The sequence below is a fragment of the Echiichthys vipera genome (genome assembly GCF_963691815.1).
Source record: "Echiichthys vipera genome assembly, chromosome: 10".
Lineage (NCBI taxonomy): Eukaryota > Metazoa > Chordata > Actinopteri > Perciformes > Trachinidae > Echiichthys > Echiichthys vipera.
Window position 1 is genome coordinate 4,342,005 of NC_139835.1, and position 21,072 is coordinate 4,363,076.

Here is a 21,072-nt window from a genome sequence, read left to right on the forward strand (position 1 = left end):
TTAACTACTGTATATTTGAACCAGATGAAGCATTTTAGTCATTAGACATCTGGATTTAAAGTTATCAGAGAAACAAGCTGGGTAAATGTTAGCAGCAGCAAAGAGACACAGATTTTTAAACTGTTTTTACCAGTTTGAATGTGCCGGTCGGTTTGTTTTAAGAGGAGGAGACCTCTGCAGTTAAAACCTCCTGAATGATGAACACTGAGGGAATCCTAGCCAGGAGAGGCTGACTGCGATGATGTCCCCAAATGCATCATTTGCCTTTCTTTTTTTTTAAGATGTTTTTTTTTGCAATTTTTTCAAACCTTTTATTAGATAGGATAGACAGGAAATAGGGTGTGTGTGTGTGGGGGGGGGGCATGCAGGAAGGGGCCGCAGGTCGGAGTCGAACCCGCGGCCGCTGCTTCGAGGACCTTCAGCCACTTTACATGGGGCGACTGCTCTAACCACTTTGCCCCCCCCCCCCCCCATTTATTTTTTTATTTTATCATTTGTCATTGAGAGACCCCTAGAGGCAGAAAGTTATATGTTGCATGTTTAATTTGTATTTATAGGTGTTTAAACCAAAAATGGACGCACATGTAAAGGAGTAATAGCAGTGTTTTCCTCTAATTACAAGAAAAATATCAAGCATGAAGCAGAAATTCAACAAAAATACAAATAAACAGGCGAATTAAAGAAAACCACAAAATCAGCGAAGAACTGAAAGCCTAACAGCATTTTAAATGTCAGTCAATCTTAGTCAATGTTACATATTACAGTCTATGACATATATACAAGCTGTACAATTCCACTGACGCTCAGAGGAAACTTCGAACCTCCTGTTGGTCATTTCAACACAACGTGGTAGCCATCGGTGTTTTCATCTGGGAAACAGAAAACAATCCAGGTAGAGATCATTCAAAAATACCAACAATCAAGCTCCACAGGATGGATATTTAATGTTTAACGGTGAGTAGTGAAATAAAAATAATTACCCCTTATAGTGCTGAGGATGAAGCTTGTTTCCTCCCTGAAGTTCTGCACCATCTGAAACAAGCAGATTAACTGATGTAAGCATAGATCATGTCCATTTCCAAAGTGCCGCATGTCAAAATCTAGAAAATCTCCCCCAGTGGTTCATGAGCATGTAAAAATCCAAATCCTCCCTAACAACCATCCTTTTACAGGTGTCAGAATAAGCTTCTGCTAGCCGAGAAATGACAGTGTGCATAGTCATCTTTGGAGAAAAGCATTCTCGGGGGCACTCACACTGTCCATCCGTACCGTGCCCAAGCACGTTTCACGGCTAAAGCCTAGTTTGTTGGACCAGTGTCAGTGCAACTGTACTGTGCTAAGGAGTGGTACGCTTGCCGGCCAAGGCCCGTTTGGGAGAGGTGAGCTTTTGTAAAGCACGTTTGCACATGTACGAGCATGAGCGTGCAAGGCCTACTCTGATGTCATTTTATGTGCGCCTGTTGGGACATAAAAAAAAGAAGGACGGACCATGCGCGGACATTTAAAACAATGGCGGTGAAAGGTTCAAGTTGGTGTGATGCGGAGGTGGAGTGTTTACTGCAGATTTGGTAGATGAAAATTTTCAAAAACAGTCGAACAAGACGCAAAAAAACTCAGAGGTCTATGGAAAGATTTGTAAACAACGTGACACATCGCGATGACGTCATCAATGTGTGTGACGTGATGCAGAGTGATGACGTATGGACAGCGAGAAGCATTTGCCGAGGCCCAGGTATTGTGAGTACAAACGGTCCTGGGCCACGAGGGGAGAGGGAGGGGGGGGGCAAGTACCCTAAAGCACAGGGCAGGGTACAGATGGACAGTGTGAGTGCGCCCTCAGTGTAGACTGCACTTTCTTTTGTTCCTGTAAATCTGCTTAGTAATTCTCTATTGTTTTCAGTCTGAGACGTAAGGGTACCTCGTCAGAGACTAAGACGTGGATGCCGGTGGGTTTTTGTCTGTAGATGTGTGTAATTTGCTGTGGAGTGATGTTGTACAGCAAAGCAATCTTTTCAGAGAGGTCCAGCAGTGTCAGCTCCTCCAGGTACAGAGCGTGGTAGACTGGAGACAAAGGAGACAGGAGGGAACACATGACTCCATTAGATCCACAAAGTTTTCCAATTATTGATGTTCATTCAAAACAATATTTTCCTGTATGGGGACTGATTTGTAAATACTCTGATCGTCCACAATAGAAGACCCCACCCCTCCTTAGTATTCCGGATATTATTTTCCAGACCTTTAGTATAAGAATCCTATCATACAGTCTGTTGACTTACTGTCTCCACCCCCTGGCTTGATGGGAGGTTGAAGTCTGGCCTGCTGCTGACACACATAGATGGTAAGACGGGGCTGTATACATCTGGAAAGATGAGCAGAAACTGTATCACTAGTCGTAGACCGAACATGCCGCAGCAGTAACAGCTCAAGGTGGGTCTTAGTTGGCCCCCGTCTACCTCAACACTGAAATGCAGGTGGAGGGAAACTTCTGTTTGTCAAAGTTCTTTTACAAATCTGTATTCAATTTTTGTATACTTCTATCTAACCTTAATTGTTTTGTAAAATAAATAAAAATGATTTTTTTCCCGTCATGACACTTACGGAAGAACAAGAAGTTTACAGGGGAAATGTTGGATATTTAGGGCATTTATAACTGGTTTTATAAATATATCAATGTGTGTGTGTGTGTGTGTGTGTGTGTGTGTGTGTGTGTGTGTGTGTGTGTGTGTGTGTGTGTGTGTGTGTGTGTGTGTGTGTGTGTGTGTGTGTGTGTGTGTGTGTGTGTGTGTGTGTGTGTGTGTGTGTGCGCGCGTGCTTTGGTCTTTAACTGATGTTAATTTGTCTTTTTAGGAAAGTATTAACTGTAGATTAAAACATATTACCAGATGAACTTAGCATCATAGCCATTTTCGGCCCTGAGTAGTGTCTGAATGGTTCTTTACATGGAACCATGTAAAGATTTCCTTTCACCATTATCCTGTCCAGGGCTCATCAACCATAGGCACAGGTGCCACCGCTGACACACAGGATCTTAACCAGTGGCACACTACAGTAAGTATGTGATGTTGGTGAGAGAGGTTTTGGAAACAATGAAGTGCCCTCTCATCTGAAAACACTGCTGGTAGATATGGCTTTATAATATTTGAAAATGGCACTTCATATCAAAAAGGTTGCCAACTCCTGTGAATCAATCAAATCAATATATGCTTAAAACTCTTAAAATGGCGAGAAGAGAAGACAGATCGCAGCAGAACGACTCGCAATTGATCGCTCTTTCATAGTTGCTGTGGATTATCCCCATGAAGGAAATTCACCACAAGCAACTTAATGAGAGTGTTTTTAACCACAATCTTTTTGTCCCATCCCTAGTCTGCTGGTATTCCTTTAGGATTGCTTACAGACGTGACAACCTTTACCATGAGGTAGGACAGCCGCTGTGTAGCCTGATGCAAAACCCAGCAGCACCACTTGCTGCTGCTCATTTAGTTCATTGCTTTAATTGAAGGTGACTCAAATGAGCGTGTCAGCTCAGACCCTCCCTCCTCTGGATTTTACAGCTGGACGATGTTCAGAGAGGTTTTACTATGAAAATCAACCTGAAATATACCAGTGAAGGGACATAGACCCTAACACTACCCCCTAACTCTGACCCTAACCCTAACAACATGCTGAATGCTGCTCCGGGCGGGGAACATAGGGATGACCCTGAAATGACATCCTTGCACAGAGCCAGAGCACATTTGTGTGGAGCTTCCACATGGACTTCAAACTTGGTGAACTGTTGAACAGGCAGGATGGAGAGTCCTAAAGGAGAGAAGGTATCATATAAGCTGAGTCATACCTTCCAATTTCATTCTACCCTGTTTTGCCTAATGACGCACTGACAACAGAACTTTCCCCGTATGAGTAGCCACTGCACGAGACACAAGTGGTCTGTACGTCACCCAGCTCCCAGCACCGCCTACGCTATTTTGCTGCCTTTTTTTTTCTTCTGCCCTGTGCTGACGTGACTGAGCACTTACAGGTGTTTTTGAATGTCTCACCTTCCTTTCATAGTGTTAAAGAGGCGAATACCATCGGCTGGACCGCAGATCTGGATCAGATCCTCTCTGCTCATCCTCAACAGATCAGCACCTGCAACCACAGCAGAAAATCTATTCTGCCTTCTTCCTGCTTCAGTTTCTTTATATGACACTCGCTGCGTGCCCGCTCTTGTTGTCCCATGGATCATAATGCCTTGTGCTTTTTAGCCCCCATTACCTGAGAAGCTGCAGAAGAGCCTGGAGAAAGGTGAGAACCTGTGACGGTGCAGCCACTGCTGAGTGTCCTGCGGCGAGCACGATGACAGAAGGTGCTACATGTCAAAAAGAAGAAGAGCCCTTGAAATGAGTATAGCAGCATCCACTGTCTCCAAATAATGTCCTAAAAGGAATAAGAGAGCAACATTAACACTTTCACACTGCACTGTCCTCTGTTACTTACATCAGAGCAGCCGGGCACGAGCAGCTCCCCCTGCTGGTTTGGAGAACAGTTGCTACAGAAACGTCCACAAGGAAGGAAGAACAGATTGGGGATCAGTTGAGTGTTTTGTTTATACTGCTCTGAAACACCTCTGTCTGTCCGTCTACTGATCAAGACAAAAATGTCTGTTTTTAATTGATATATGATTGGATTGCAGAATGCGGAATTAAATCAGCAGAGGCATAGGCTTATGTGACCGGGGAACATCAGGATGACCCCGTGGAGGTTCATGCTTCTGAACAGTGTTGAGTAGTCCTGTATAGCAGCCATAGGGGGAGCTATTAGCATTGTTAGTATTACATAACTGGTACAGTAGTCAACCCCAGGCCTAGAAAGACTGTTTACAGATTTCACTGCCTTTTGAAAAAAAGCTAGTGAAACCCAAAGTAAATGGATGGTAATGGACTTGTACTTATATAGCACCTTTCTAGTCTTCTGACTACTCAAGGCGCTTTCACAGTGTTTTTCACATTCACCCATTCACACAGACATTCACACTGATGGCAGTGGCCCAAGAGACATCCTGAACTCATAAACAGACACACAGGAAATTACTATACAAATTGCCCCTGCTGCTATCAATCGTTTTGCACTATTATGCCACCATCTGCACTTTTGTTATTATTATTACTCATGTATTCATTGTTGTTACTATAGCAGTTAGATAATTTATGTTGTGTCCCTTAACATTGTGTCTTGCACTTTACTAATTGTGTCCTGCACTTTACTAATTGTGTCTTGTCTTTGTCTTGTCTAGTCTACACATGGGAGAGTGAAAAACAAAATTTTGATTCCTTGTATGTGTTGTTCATGTGAAGAATTGACAATAAAGCTGACTTTGACATCTGCATACCATCTAATCTAACCCTTCACACCACATTTACACACCCATGCCCAGCACAGGGAGCAATCCGGGGTTCAGTGTCTTGCCCAAGGACACTTCAACATGCGGACCAGGGGAGCTGGGAATCAAATCGCCGATCTCTCTAATGGAGGACAACCCACTCTTCTACTGAGCCACAGCCGCCCTCAAAGTAATGTTGTAGTTTTTAGTAATCACAACAGAATGAGTCCACTGTGACATTAATCCACATTTGTCCTACAGAGCTCTACTAAACACAAGTCAGTCAGTGTATACCAAAATGGTGATAGTCAGCGTGAATGCTGACTCACCCATCTGTGAAGGTACAGGACGTTGGTGAGCTGTGGTAAACCGGTGATGGAGTGCTGCTGCTGCTGTGGCTGGTGAGATTCAGGGTATCAGGCCAAGGGGAACACTTTCAGACAGAGAAACAGAAAGAAGAAGGTCGACAAATTCAATATCTTAGCAAAGGGCTACAGGAGCAAAAATGCTACAAATATCATATTAACAGGGGCAGCACGGTGGTTAGCACTGTCACCTCACAGCGAGAGGGTTCCTGGCTTGAATCCCGGCAGGGGCCCTTCTGTGTGGAGTTTGCATGTTCTCCCCGTGTCTGTGTGGGTTCTCTCTGGTGTCAATGAGAAATATCTGCCTATGACAACTTTGTATTTAAAAGCCTCTAGTTTTATCATCATTCATTCATTCATTCATCTTCATCTAGTTTTATCATGACTACATATTTTGATATTCGTCTTGTTTTGAGTTGGAGGGCACAAATCAGGGCACTATTAGTGCAAATTTGATCTAAATCCAAGCAATAGGTGAAAAATGACACAAGCAGTTTTCATTTCTACTTTTTCACCATATATTGATCAATTCCAGCACTTTCATGAAGGGCAAATATCAAAATGATGTTAAGAAATCCTTGAGGTATCTTAATAACTAAAGCACTCTAGGACTTGTGCCTGTGCTGACTGCTGTTAAGATTCAATTAAAATGGACAGCCACAAACATTTGGGTTCCAGAATTGTTTTTTTTAAAAACATTTCAAAACATTTTCAGTGCAAATAAAATGTATTTTGCATATTCAGCGTTTACAGTTGGTCAAATCTAACGACCCTGACTGTACTGACACAAACTACAGGTGTACTGTGTGGGTTCTACAACATGTGGGGTGCTGCTTCTGTTGTGTAAGTCTTTGTTACTGCTGTTTTTAATCAAAGGTCACATGGAGGACTTTGCTCTAGTAACACAAGAGGAGCACTCACTGAAAAAACGTCTTGAACTTCATTTTGATGTTTTCAGCAGTAACGGTAAGTAACTAAGTACATCTATTCAAGTACTGTATAATTTTGCAATACTTTTACTTTAGTTCATTGGTTCCATTTTACACTACTTTATAGTCAAATAAAATATTATTTAGGCCTATAATTAAGCATGTAAGTACATTTGTACAGTGTACATTTGTAGAGTATTTGTAAGTACATTTTGCTGATAAATCTGCACTTTTACCAAAGTCAAATTTGGAAGGACTTTAAATTGAAGGCAGTATTTTTACAGGGTGGTATTATTACTTTAATTTCAGTAAATGCACTAAGTACTTCTTCTTCTACAGCACTGGCTTTAGTGATCTCTTTGTTGGAAAAGTTTAATGGTTCCTAGCTTCAGATCTAATCCAATTTGTTTGTCAGCCAGATTAATGTCAAACCAGATTAACACTTTAGCACAAACTGCTGAGTCATCTGACATCCATAGACACTGAAGTGATGCTCCAAGAGCCCCAATCATTGACAGAGCTCAGCGTCAAAACAATCACAACCTCAAAAAGGTCCACTGAAGATGAGCAAAGCAACATATTAACATACAGTGACGTAGTACTGGTTTAAAATGTTATTTGAGAGCAGATACTGTGAGAAAATATTGTGACTGGCAGGTGAAGCATAAAAGATCAAATGTCTGTATGGTCAAAGTGCCGATGTGATTAGATAAATATCCAGATAACACAAGAATTTACCACTGTGGGATCAATAAAGTTACAACATTACAATGCTACTGACAACATGAAAGCAAACAAAGGGTCCGCTCAGATCTGCTCTGTTATGTAACTTCATGTGGTTGAAGACAGAAGGCTATGCCTCACCTCTTTCAGCAGAGTGTTCTCATGGGAGAGCTGGTACTTCTCTCTGTCTTGAAGAGCCTTTTTATCAATCTTTTCCCTGTCTGTCTTCAGTTTGCGATCAGCTCCTTTAGGCTTCCAAAAAAAGGCAAATAGACATTAGAAGTGCAATATATAAACCCTGTCTCCTAAAATAGCATGTTCCCATACCGCAAAACTACATTCTCAGTTACGTTTGAAGGGAAACGGTTTTTCCAGCGACTGGTGCACATTGTGAAATGGTCGTTTTGAACATGTGGTTAATGCGCTATGAAACAAAACTACTTGGTTAGGTTTAGGCAAGGCATCTTTATTTATATATCGCATGTTTACTCAATGTGTTTTACATAAAGACAAAACATTTTTTTAAAACAGCATTAAAACAAAAAATGCAGTTAAAAGCAGAAGGAAAAGAAAATAGATAATGTTTAAAATTATTAAAAAGAGCTCAGCTATAAGCACATGAAAAGAGAAATGTTTTCAACCTGGATTTAAAAGGGCTCACAGTTGGGGCTGATTTCAGATCTGCTGGTAGTTTGTTCCAGTTGTGTTCAGCATGACAGCTAAATGCTGCTTCACCATGTCTAGTTTGAACTCTGTGCTCCACTATCTGACCTAAGTCAGTGGATCTCAGAGCTTTACTGGGCGTATACTCTACTAACATGTCATTCATGTATTCTGGACCAAAACCATTCAGTGATTTGCAAACCAGCAGCAGAACTTTGAAATCTATTCTGTAGCTGACTGGGAGCCAATGTAAGGTCTTAAGATTTGGGTGATGTGATCAGATCTCTTTGTTCTGGTTCAAACTCGAGCTGCAGCTGTTTGATCCTTTTTGGGGGGAATCCAGTCCGAAGACCGTTACAGTAGTCCAGTCTATAGAAAAAGATCATGGTTTGGTGACCAGGGAAAATGTTCAATATTAAGAATGATATCTGGTTCAAATTAGCGTTGAGGAAGACAACCATCCTGAAATGGTGCAAAGAGGTTTACTAGAGCACTTGTATAAAGACAGAGACATGTTGTGTTGTATCTATATTATGTATACTGGTGGCATGACTTATGTCTATGCTATCGATATTAAAGGGAAAACAATAATTCTAAGTTTAAAAAGATTTGAAAAAAATAGTACATTTGTTAAGTTTATTAAGTTAATACCTATGTTAAGTACATTACATAAACAAGTCAACATTGACTTTTGGTTTTTCACAGGACATGAACAGTGGTCTCCTGGGTGACAATCCTGTGTTTGTTTGACCCATCCATCAACCTGACTTCCTCCCTACTCTGACCTTCGCAGACTTTGATTAGAAACGTTTTTGTGAAACGACAAAGACGGAAGCTGGGACAAAATATGTTTCCCTCGAAACAATATTGGCAATATTGAAACAACAAACATAATTGAGGCTGCAGTTTAGTTGTACGGGAGTGTAACTTTTAGGAGTCAGGAATGCATATACTGTATAATCCAGTTCTAGATAAATGAAGTTATATTTCCAATGGACCATATGGCCAAATGTTTTTTAGAGAACAGCATACCACAAATATAACGACAATGTGCAGGGAAGTGTCTTACCTTAAAGACTTTGACCTGGCAGCTGGAAGAATGGACATGCTCCATGTATTCCCCATGTTCATTAATGGTGAAACTGTCCACCTGGATACGAAAGGGCACTCCTTTCTCCCCGCCGTGCTTCCTGGGAGTGAACTCAGTGCTGATACAGTTGACCTGAGAACACATGACAAAGAAAGGGTTTGATGACTGTCCGTTTGTATGGAATGTATAGTAATTTGATCAGAATCTATCTGTACCTGGATGAATACAGAAGTGTTCTTGACAGGATCCCAGAGGAACTCAATGGTGTTGAGATGCAGAGGGTGTGAACGGGGCTCCAGTATCCCCACTGACAATGGGATATCTGCAAATGTTAAGTGAGTCAGTTTACATTTGATATAGAGCCCCCAATATTTTCTCAACCAGCGTTGTGCTAAGAGTGATGGGGTCCTAACTGAACAAAGTTTACTGAATCTGGTTATTTCACTTTAGAGATTTCTATCTCTGCTGTTTTGTTTGTACTCTTCTGATTGGCTTGAAGTTTGAAGGTCTTAGTTGGAAAATGGTGATGTCACACCATTTTACAACTGTCAATGAACAGACCAGAATTTAGCAATATTTATATCAAAATGTCTACTTAAATCTCATCAAAGGATTTCCATTATTGGGCATGGCTCTGTGGATAGCAACGTTGGTCTGTCTGCTGGTTCACTGCTATGGTCCAAGAGTCACCAACCGGGTGGGTACCAACATTTTCTTCACAGCCATTGCCAGGTGCAAAGCCTGTTATTTGCCAAAGGCCTCCGAAACTCAATAGCTAAAGACATTGTTACTCTGGATGATTTTGTGTTGTCCTCCAGCACCACAGTAAGGAATTATTTATTTATTGGGGGTTATTTTTGATCAGGATATGTCCTTCGATTCTCACATAAAATTGTGTCTCAGAAAGATGCAGAAAAACTAGTCCATGCATTTGTTACTTCTAGGCTGGACTACTGCAACTCCTTATTATCAGGCTGCTCCAATAAGTCTGTTAAGAGTCTCCATTTGGTCCAAAATGCTGCAGCTACTAAAACAAATCGAAGAGAACATATTTCTCCTGTATTAGCTTCTCTGCACTGGCTACCTGTAAAATCTAGAATAGAATTTAAAATCCTTCTCCTAATCTACAAACCTCTTATTGGTCAGGCTCCGTCATATCTTGAAGAGCTCATAGTACCGTATTACCTGACTAGATTGCTGCGCTCTGAGAATGCAGGGCTACTTGTCGTTCCTAGAGTCTCCAAAAGCAGAATGGGAGGCAGAGCCTTCAGCTACCAGGCTCCTCTCCTGTGGAACCAACTCCCAAGTGTTATTCGGGATACAGACACTGTCCCCATACTTAAGAGTAAACTTAAAACTTTCCTTTTTGATAAAGCTTACAGCTAGGGCTTACGAGCCTTTAGCAATGTTGTTATTTTTAAAGCTGATTTTGTTCTGCTTAACTATGCTGCTATAGGCCTAGTCTGCCGGGGGATAATACTTTTCCTGATACTCTGAGCTTCTCTCCCCTCTGTCTGTATCATTCATGTCTCATCAATGCATGTTACTAATTCAACTTCTTCCCCAGAGTTGTTTGTGCTTTGTCGTCTCGCAGGTCTCTGCTGATCGTGTTGGTGCCTGCTGCCGTGGTCCTGCATGACGCTTCCTGCTACTATTATAATCTATAACCTTAGCTGTGCTTGTTTCTACTATTCTGCTGTATTAACTGCCATAACATATAAGTCATATTCACATTACTATAGATATTATTATATTTACTGGAAGTGTGTCTGTCTCTGTCTTTGTGTCTGTCTTTGTCTTTCTCTGTCCATCTGTCCGTCCTCCACAGAGCTGGGTCTGTCTGACGTTCCTGCCTGTAATAGGGAAGGTTTTCGTTGCCACCGTACTCTACGGGGGAATTGTTGGGTCTATGTTTATCATAGAGTGTGGTCCTTACCTAGTTTGTAAAGTGTCCTGAGATAACTTTTGTTATGATTTGGCACTATAAATAAAATTGAATTGAATTGAATTGAATTGAATTAAATTATTTATGGTAGTTTGATTGAATTTTACCCCATCCGCATTCCGTGAAAACCTGCCCTAATCTGCCTGTGATTGGCCAGTACTCATTGCCTTCTTCTGGGGGGGAGGGGCGGGTGTATATATGACTGTTGATATGGCACACTGATTAACAAGAACTCTTTAAAATGGCAGACCCATGGTCTAGACCGTAATATCCCAACAACTATTGGGTTACTTTTGATGATATTTGGTACACACATTGATGAGGACTATCAGCATGCTGAGGTTAGCAGTTAGCTCAGCAGTACAGCCATGGCTATAGACTCTTTGTTAGTGACAAAATCTCATGAGTGATTCCCAAAGATTAACTGAAAACATGTATGGGGTCCAATAAAAGGCCTCAGCCTGTGGTTCAGAACGGCATCAGTCCTGTTCTACGGTCAGAAATAAGTGCTAGGCAGATAAATGTTTTGCTCAAGGGCTTTTTAATGCTAATTATTCTTTTTTTTTTAAATATACATTGTCAGAACTGGGGATATCATTGATCTTTGTCATATCAGTGAGCTTTGATGTATCAGCTCATATCTTAGTACAGTCAACTCCACCAACCTCACCAAAATGGCTCTGTAGGTTTATTGTGCGAGCAGCTTATAATGACCCGTTTTTACACTTGTTTTGACCAAACTAGACAGCGACTTGAGGTAGTAATCACCACAGGAGCAAACCAAAGAACAAACTAGGAAGTATGGTGAAAGTTTAACATCCCCAAAGTCCACATAGGAAGAATGGTCTAGTAGGATGGGGTGGTGGATGTGTCAAACTAAAGGACTTTAACCCCGGAGACCAGTGTCCCTTGTTAAACCAAAAGGCAATAGTGGATTTTTTTAAACATATATGATGTAGTTACGTCTGTGATTCATTTGAAGCATATCCCTGATCTTTACCCTAATCTTACCCTAAATCATATCCCTAACAAACATTTTTTTCACCTTAAACTAAGCAATAAGTTTTGTTGCCGAAACTTTAGCAGTTCCATTAAACTGCTACGTGAATATGTTTGAAACTGCGGCCACAGTCACATGTTATGGTCCCATGTTACAGCCACTTGTTATTGTCCCATGTTTAACATGGCCACCATGCAGGCGTTTCATGATGTTACATAGACTCGTCATAGATGTTGTTTTGGCAGTCGACCTGGTATGATGGTATGATGGTTAGGTATGAGGGCGTGTTGGTCCACTCACCTATATCCAGGATTCGGTCTCCAGGTCTGTTCCACCTCCATCCCTCCAGCTGCTGGTGCTCCATATACTGCAGCCGACGGTCATGGAACACCACGCGCACAATGCTCTGTGAACAGGCAGGATCAGGCGTTTAGGCCAGAGTGCAGCTACAGTGTGAGCAGGGCAGCCCGCACATAGCCAAACAGATGAATTGTTGGGCAAAGTGCAACAAGGCTCCCCTCATTTCTTCATTCAAACATACTGAGGCAGTTTCATTAGAGAAGGGTAAGGAGGTGGAAATTTCATCTCCATTCCTACCCATCATACACTAGTCATAATTAAAAAGAGCATATACATAAGGAAAATACCAATGAGCTACGTGTGGTACTTGAGATGCAGCACCAAGTGACTTTCCACCTAAAAATCCGGAATCCCACACTCACTTGGACAACAAATTTAAAGATCCCATGAAATGGACTCTTGAGCATCCAGGAAAATTGCTAGTTCCTGGAAAACAATGCCTCTTCAGTGGGAACCTCATGCTGCACTAGTGGATGTAACTGAAAACTCCAGTTTATGAAATCATTACAAATTTTTCAACAAACTCTTTCGACCTTAATCAAATCACACTGCACATTAAGCCCACAGACTGCAATAGGAAAATCCCTATTAGGGGTCTCTCAAAACATGACAGTTATAGTCTTTATTGCCAATGAAAATCCTAGGCACAAATAATGTTCACAGATGAGATAATGTATTAAAGTTGAATTTATTTTAAATTGCGTAATGTTTATTCACTCTATGTTCTTTCATGGTAATGAAATAACTGCCGCAGTTCTTTTTGTGGTGGTACCAGTGCATGAAGAAGCAAGCAGGCTTAGTTTAAAAACTTGCTTCATCAACACACTCTCTCCTAACCCTTACTCTAACTCTTACCGTAATACTGTTATCCCTGGTTAAACAATCATACTAATCACTTTATGAGTGTGTTGAACCTTGTGGTAAAGTTATAATGTATAGTTGTATCACATCCATGCCACTGTATATGTAGGCCTAATGCAAACTGAGCCACATGACCTCCATCAGTAACACCAAGGTAAACAATACCTTAATATTAGTTGTAACTTATGTAATGTTAAGCAGCACATAGTGAGCAATGTCTCTAATGTAACTGTATCTAGCTAATTTATATATTATTGCTTGCAAGCTCAACATATTTTGTGGGAGAGACGGTGCTGCTAAATGTTATATACACTGAAGATCAAAATTAGAGATTAAAGTTCTTAATAATTGATTTATTCTGAAATACTGTTATTTTATATTGTTAAGAATATGATTGATTATCTGCTGTGTCTAAACCACTGCTGTGCTAGCATGTTTTTTTAAATAACCAAGGCACTTCAACAAAAACCTTTATTCTGTGAAAAAAAGCAGTGAGCAAAATTAGAGAACACTTTCAGATCCCTCCAAGTTATTGGTGTTAATCTGGCACCTGGTGACATTTTCTTAATTATTGGACACACCCTATTTATCTTACACAGATTAATTTAGGTCCCTCAAAAAGGCCGGTTGTCCACGTAAAACAAGTGCACGAGAGGACAGGGTTATGAGAAGACTCTCAATGGGGAATCAGTTCAACACTGCAGCTGGAGTTGGTCTCCAGTTCAGTGCTGAACAGGGCAAGGATCTTTCTCTGCACACAGTGTCTCACTGTTTAAGACTTTTTGGACTGAAAGCCCACTCTGCTGTGACCAGACCTCTCATCAGCAGAAAGAATAAAAAGGCTAGACTTGCCTTTGCACAGGAGGATGTTGTGTGGACAGAGGAGAACTGGTCCAGAGTGACTTCAGTGATGAGAGGACGTTCAGTTTATTTGGGTCTGATGGAAACAATATATTGGGCGTAGGACTGGGGAAAGACTGAACCCAAAGTGTGTAAAGAAGTCAGTTACATTTGGAGGAGGAAGTGTCAGGGTTTGGGGATGTTTTCTGCAGCCGGAGTTGGGACTCTTGTACAGCTACATGGCAGGGTGAATGCAAATGTTTATGGAAACCTCCTTCAGCAACATGCAACACCTTCACTGCGACTGTCTCCCAATCAGATGCTACTTTCATACAGGACAATGTCCCCTGTCTCACTGTAAAACAGGTGAAGCAGTTCCTTGAAGCTAAGAATATTGAAACAATGAAATGACCAGCCCTGGGTCCAGATCTAAACCCCATAAAGAATCTCTGGAAAATCCTTGGCAACAAAGTAAAGTCTAAGAAACCCACTTCAGTTAGTGAACTGTGGAAAAGACTGAGAAGGAATTGACCAAGATCAAACCAGTGCCTTGGTTCTTTAAAAAACATGCTAGTACGGCAGTGGTATAGCTGCAGCAGATATTCTATCAAGTTCTGAACAATAAAAACATAATGATATTTCAGAATAAATCAAGAATTCATACTTTGTTCTCTGATTTTGATTTCTACTGGATGTGATTCAAGTGACGTTACATAACTTTAAAATTTACAGTTATATAAAAATATTAAGGTTGTATTTTTTCTACCTTGGTTGGGGTCGTTTGGCTTATCAAAACTAAAGAACTATGAGGCATGCTCTATGCCTCACTCGCTGACCTGTTTCAACGGGACATATATCACATTAAGAAAGTATTGATACCATTTTATGGGACCTTTAAGGACTTTTTTTGGTGTATTATTTGGTGATTTTCAGGTATATAAAATTTGGGGGTGAGACATCAGAACCAGATAATACTGATACCTTTTGATGGAGGTTTAGGAACAATTTTCAAAATAAAAACTACTTTTAGTTCCAACGACGAATTTTCCAAAAGCCCAAAGATATTTTTCATAAACAATTTCTGAAGCTATATGCGAACCCCGCACAAAGACATCGTCTACATCTTCATTCTGTCAAGTGCAAGTATTACAGAGCAAGTAGCTGTTGTTACTGGCCTACTGACCCACTTTGCGTTGACTAATAATATTGTCCCTTAAACAGAAAATAAATAGCATTGTCCCTGCTCATAGAGTAGGATTTACACGTGGGGTTCAGTTTACTCGTATGGAACAGTCCTTTTTTCAGTTAAAATGACCCCTGATGATGTCATCAGGACACCTGCAGTTTTTAACAGATGTTGGGTAGTGGGTATTTAGGAGGCAGTGAGGGTCTAACAAAGGATGTAATCCAGTTGCATTATGGGAAATATATTTCCATCACTTTGAATCTTTTTTTAACCTTAATTTACTTGTTTCTTAAATGTAACCTACTTGTTTTTAATGTACTCACTTGTAGCCTGCTTGCTGTTTAAATGTACTAATTTTACATGTATTGGTTTTTATTGTACTATGTAAAGTTTCTTTGAGTACCATGAAAAGCGCTATACAAATGAATGTATTATGATTATTATTATTATATTTCTGACCCATTCTGGGGACTAAAAGTCAGGCTATATTAGCCTCTTCTGCTTTGATTTTGACCTTTATTTTTTAAATATATCACTTATGGGCCCCCTGTCTTTATCAAACTTTATAAAAGTGCACTACTAAAAAGCTGGAGTTCTCCTTTAACAGCAACCTTTTGAAATCCTGCCAGGACATGAAATGAATCAACAAAATAAATGAACAGCCTGCAAAAACATTGGGATATTTATAGAGGAAGGGTCATGCATGACTGAACACTAGAACTCAAAAAGCCCTGGTTCCAGCATGTCATGTGTTTGCGTAGACACCACCTGTCCCATTCTTGTGTTTCTATGATGTTACCGCCAACATTACAGTCTCAAGCAATGGCTGCCTGACAACAGAGACATGTCAAGTGGATGCACTCACACAGAAACAAAATAAAATCACCTCTCCTTACTCTTAAGTGAGCGTGCTGACAAATGTCTTTGCAATAAAAGCATTCACTTTCAACGCATATCTGAAATTTAGTCAGTCTCTAACACTTTAGTGTGTCTCAACAACCTGCCTACGAAAATTAAAGTGGTATGAAAGAAATGATGGGCTTTATTCAAAACGCCGTACAACAGGAATACACCACTTCATTATTCAGTTATGTCTCATAAAGAATTTACAGAGAAATGCAGACAAAAGCAGATTGGCATGTTCAGATGAATCATAGAGAGTGTGTGTATGGTAAAAATGTGAAGGGGTTTATGTGAAATTTAGGAAAGAGGAAAAGTAAGTTTGGGTGATAGTACCAAGCTCTCCAAGGTCGACACCCCACCCCTGAAGTGGAAGGGAGGGTCGAGGGACCTGTCACAAACCAGGAAATGGATAGGCTACGTAAAAACAGATAGGACAAGAAAGAGGAAGAGGTCATGTAAAAGTCAAAAAAACAGACAACACAATACCTTACACCTACCTTTACATATTTGCTGCTTATATCTGTATACTCCACTAGTTTTCTGTTAAGCATACGGATTTCGTAGGACTGACCTACATTTTAAAACATTAAAAAAAAACCCGATTAAAATTGAAAATGGGAAATCAGTCAATCAGAAAAGAGTGGCAGTGGAGATAGAAATTGAATTAAATTAGAAACCTTTTAAGGCAGATATCAAAGCCAGCCACTAGAAAACGTTTACATATCTCCATCCTGATCAAATATGCTACATTAAAGGGACTGTATATGACATTCAGAACATTACATGGAGCTAACTGTTTTCTATGTGAATATATAGTGGAGTAATGGTGTCATCGGCATAGAAGGACGTCACTCTCCCTCTGTGTGTTTTAACTTCTCTATTCTTTGTTGTGGTAGCCGGCCCAGCCTCACATGCATGTGAGTCCCTCCCTTACCCTACAGAGGGCCAGGCATGCGCAGGAGAGCAGAGCTCATACGCTGGTTACCGCGGAAGACATTGCTCGGCGGTTGCAGAAGTAAACACACAGCCTCTGGTTCCCCCCACCACCACCCAGGTCGCCCCAGTGGCATGACCTCTATTAGCACTGTCAGCTCTACTGTTGCCATCAAGAGAAAACTTTACTTTACTAATGGTCATGTACGGCGAAATGCGAGAATGGAATGCGCTGCCGGAACATATCACACAAGAAAGTAGTAAAACTAGATGTTTATTGATTAGAGATGTCGAGTAGACACAGAAACTACATTGGTTGAGGTTAAACAAAATATGAATGTGGGTTCAACTGGGAGAAGTGGAGCCTCATGAGTCCACCCTGATCTCTGAGCTCAGTTATGTTTTACCCTCAGATCAGTCTGGTAACGTGCAGCGGAGAAAATGTGTAGAAGTTTACCAAGCGGCCGAACCAATCAGCATTGGTTTTGAGGCAGATTTAAGTGAGGAAACAAGAAGAGACTGTTGAGTGTGAACAACATGGAGACTTCCAAAGATGAGATGAGCAGCTATGGAGCAAGCCGCTCACTAACTCTTTTTTCTCTGGATCCTTCTGTTGAATATGGACCGGGCTCCTGAAATTGGGCCTTTGATCCGTAAATTCACATTACATAAATGGAAAATATCCTTTACCCACATGTTGTTTACTTTCTGAGCTTTGCCTCATACGCTTCAGTGATCTGATTGGTTGATTTAGCCTGTATGTTGGTGATAGACGGATGGTTTATCCAATCAGAAACCAGTATTTTCGCCCCTTCCCAAAAGATCTCCAAACCAGAGTTCAGATGGATATGCTGAGACAATGAGAATCAATCCATCTGGAGGAGTCAGGTTAGGAGAAGTGTCCTGAGAGGGGAAACAGATGTTATGGGATGTTTGATGATAGAATGTTGTTTTAAAACTATCTTTAAAAGTATGTTAAACAAAGAAGGTATGGGAAATTAGTTAATCCAGTCTGTCCATATTTGGATTATTATGTCTGAGCCTGTCTTGGTCTTGTTTGTGTTTTGTGTCATTATCCTATGTGGTGTGCTTTGAAATGACACTATTGTATGTATTTAGTCTTTGTCTTCTGATGTCCTAATTTGTATTGGTACAGTCTATTGTAATGTGTATGATGTACATTGAGTGTTTTGCATTGTCCTATGTCCTATTGACGGTGTTGAGTACCTCAGGAAGAATAGCTGCTGCAGCACAGGAGCTAATGAGGATCCTCAATAAACAGTCAAACAGACTGCTTGCGTTGTTAGCACTGTTTTTCACACTGTTTGCGTTGTTAGCACTGCTTGGGATGTTAGCACTATTGTTAGCATTGTTGTTCGCACTGTTTGCCTTGTTAGCACTGCTTGTACTTTTGATACCGCTGATAATGGCCTGAGCGGTCCTGACCCACAGTGGCTGGACGGCATCTTCACCGAAGCACGCACACCCTGACTCTGAATGTCATGTATAGCCCCTTTTACGTTAATTATTACAAGAAAATATCATTAATAGCCACAGAGGGACTCTGTAAGACAAACTTTCAATGCTTTTACAGCATAGTAATAAAACTAAGCTGCAGACCCTGATTGCAATTACCTTCTTATCAATACATGCCATCTTTACACGGCAATGTAATAGTTTTTGCATGTTACAGCAAATTTACTTTCATTGTGTTTTACTCCAACCAAATTACTGTACAGCAGATAAGCAGGGCAAACTTAAGACAAATAAAGGTAAATAAAGCACAAATGAAAAAAATGTCACTGTTCAACAGGAAACAGAAAGAATCAGAAGGTTCCAGGGATAGATAATAATGTGAAGTAGAAGGGGACAGTACAATTTTTAAAGGGCAAAAGACAAAATAGAATATAAAATATGGTGAATTGGTTTAGAAGAAAGTCAGACTTGTTAAAACACATGTAGGAGCTCATGTTGCACATATCAATTAATAAAGCCTTTCAAATCCTGCTGCAATGATACGTTTGTAATCCAAAAGACTAAAAGGCTTTTCGTTTGCATGTAAATATGTATACAGTATTCATATAATAATAATTATATGTATACAGTATTCATACAATAATCCAGGACAGCCTAGTCTAATGGGTGTGAATTAGTCTCCTGTATACTAAAAACAGAACTATATGGAAACAAAACAATGCCATAATAATGTACTGTATAAGCAACTGAATATCTAATTGTGAAATGTAAACACTTAAATACCACTGAATTTATACAAGTGAGCTTTTTTTCAATTGAAACCATCTGCATTTATGTGATTTGAATTCCCCGCTTTGACCCGCTGCTCATGAGATTAGTGAACTGAGCCTGAATGGATGAGTTTATGTCTTCTCAATCATATGATTCAAGTTCAGATCAGTGATCAGAAACTTCAAACACTGTAATTTTTGGAATTAGTGAACCCGAAAAAGCTTTTGAAATTGCACCATTTGGAAAAACCTCCAAAGAAAGGAATTCAAATCACATAAGTCCAGATAGATGCCTTTCAAAGTTAAATATTTCAAATGACTGTTGGTCAGACAACACAAACACAATAAATACATTAACACATAACCATGTACCATTATCACTATGAAAATTGTGAATTTTTAAACTAGTCTTTAAATACATAATTAACTAAATGATCAGTGGATAAAATAACTGGCAGATTAATCAATGATTAAAACCATTGTGTGTTACAGCCCTAATTAAATTACACAATTAGGTATTACTTAATTAATAACCAAATTAATAATTATTATTTTGGCCTTTCTTTGCTTCCATAAAACTGGAGTTATATGGTTACGTTATGTATAGAATCCAGAGCTGTGACTGTAAAAGCATTTACAAAAGGAATCTCTGTAAGTAACTGAATTTGGGTTCATTGATTCTTCTGTTGTAGAATAAAGCTCATCTGATAATGAAACTGTCTTCTGATAGCTCCAGATTTGTTATCTTGGTGACTCTGCACACAGGTTTATCCCACCTGGCTTCTGGCTTTGAGAGACGTGTGTATATTGGTTGCAGGGTTCTAAACTGGGGTTGTAAATTTACAACAGTCCATTTAAACAGTCTGTAGCCTACCCTGAGTTCTAATTTATTTGGAATCCTGCATCAGCACTAATCTAACCCTGCTGCTGCTGCTGGGATAACATGTGACAAAATGAGCTCCAGTCCATTTAGTCAACGTGGACATTCAACTAGCAGGACAGATAGCTACCTTGGTTGAGATAAGTGAGACTCTCCTCCTGCTGTTTCACAGCCGGCGAGGTGGCTGCACACAGAATGTACTGGAATGGACTCCTCTTGGCTCCATTTTCAGCCATAAGCCTTGCTTCTTCGTCTTTCAAGAAAGGTGCCAAGGCCTCTCTGAAAGAGACAGGAATGGAAGAAGAGGGGGTGATTGTGAGTACGAGGAAGGTTAACTGTCCTTTCTCTCTTTTATCTAGTAATTTAATCATATGGACAAAAGGTGCAGAAGTTTGATGTTACAGAATACAGTGTTTCTCATTTAGCTCAGTTCCTTTTAAGTGTGCTAGTTTGAAGAAGAGAAAATCAATAGTGATCTGTTTTTGTGTTGAACTGCTGAAATGCATTTTAAAATTTGAATTTTACATGGCCAATTGTTAAAATTAAAATACTTTAATGTACTCCTAGATCCAGAATTACTGCAAATCTGCACATTTTAAAAACCAGTTTTAAGCCATATGCAGGTCAATAAAACATCCCTGCTTTGCACTTTAATTTAACCTGTTTTAAATATAACTTTTCCCAGTTGCAAGCGCCTGAAATCCATGCAGGGCTTGTGCTTTACCTAATGTAACTAGGAGAGTGCTGGTGGTAGGACTCAGGCTGGGAATGGCAGAACAGCAT

General features: G+C 40.2%; 1 protein-coding gene across 1 annotated transcript; it reads right to left on the reverse strand.

The window, feature by feature from the left end:
- Positions 1 to 831: 831 nt before the first annotated feature.
- Positions 832 to 21,072, reverse strand: tfcp2l1 (transcription factor CP2-like 1; the record flags this gene model as incomplete). The annotated part of the gene is made up of 15 exons (XM_083922091.1): positions 832 to 869; positions 981 to 1,032; positions 1,919 to 2,061; positions 2,280 to 2,362; positions 4,044 to 4,134; positions 4,261 to 4,354; positions 4,483 to 4,534; positions 5,695 to 5,798; positions 7,524 to 7,634; positions 9,115 to 9,267; positions 9,351 to 9,457; positions 12,381 to 12,486; positions 16,728 to 16,801; positions 20,420 to 20,568; positions 21,014 to 21,072. The coding sequence occupies 15 exons, from the start codon at positions 21,070 to 21,072 to the stop codon at positions 832 to 834; spliced, it is 1,416 nt and encodes a 471-aa protein (XP_083778217.1).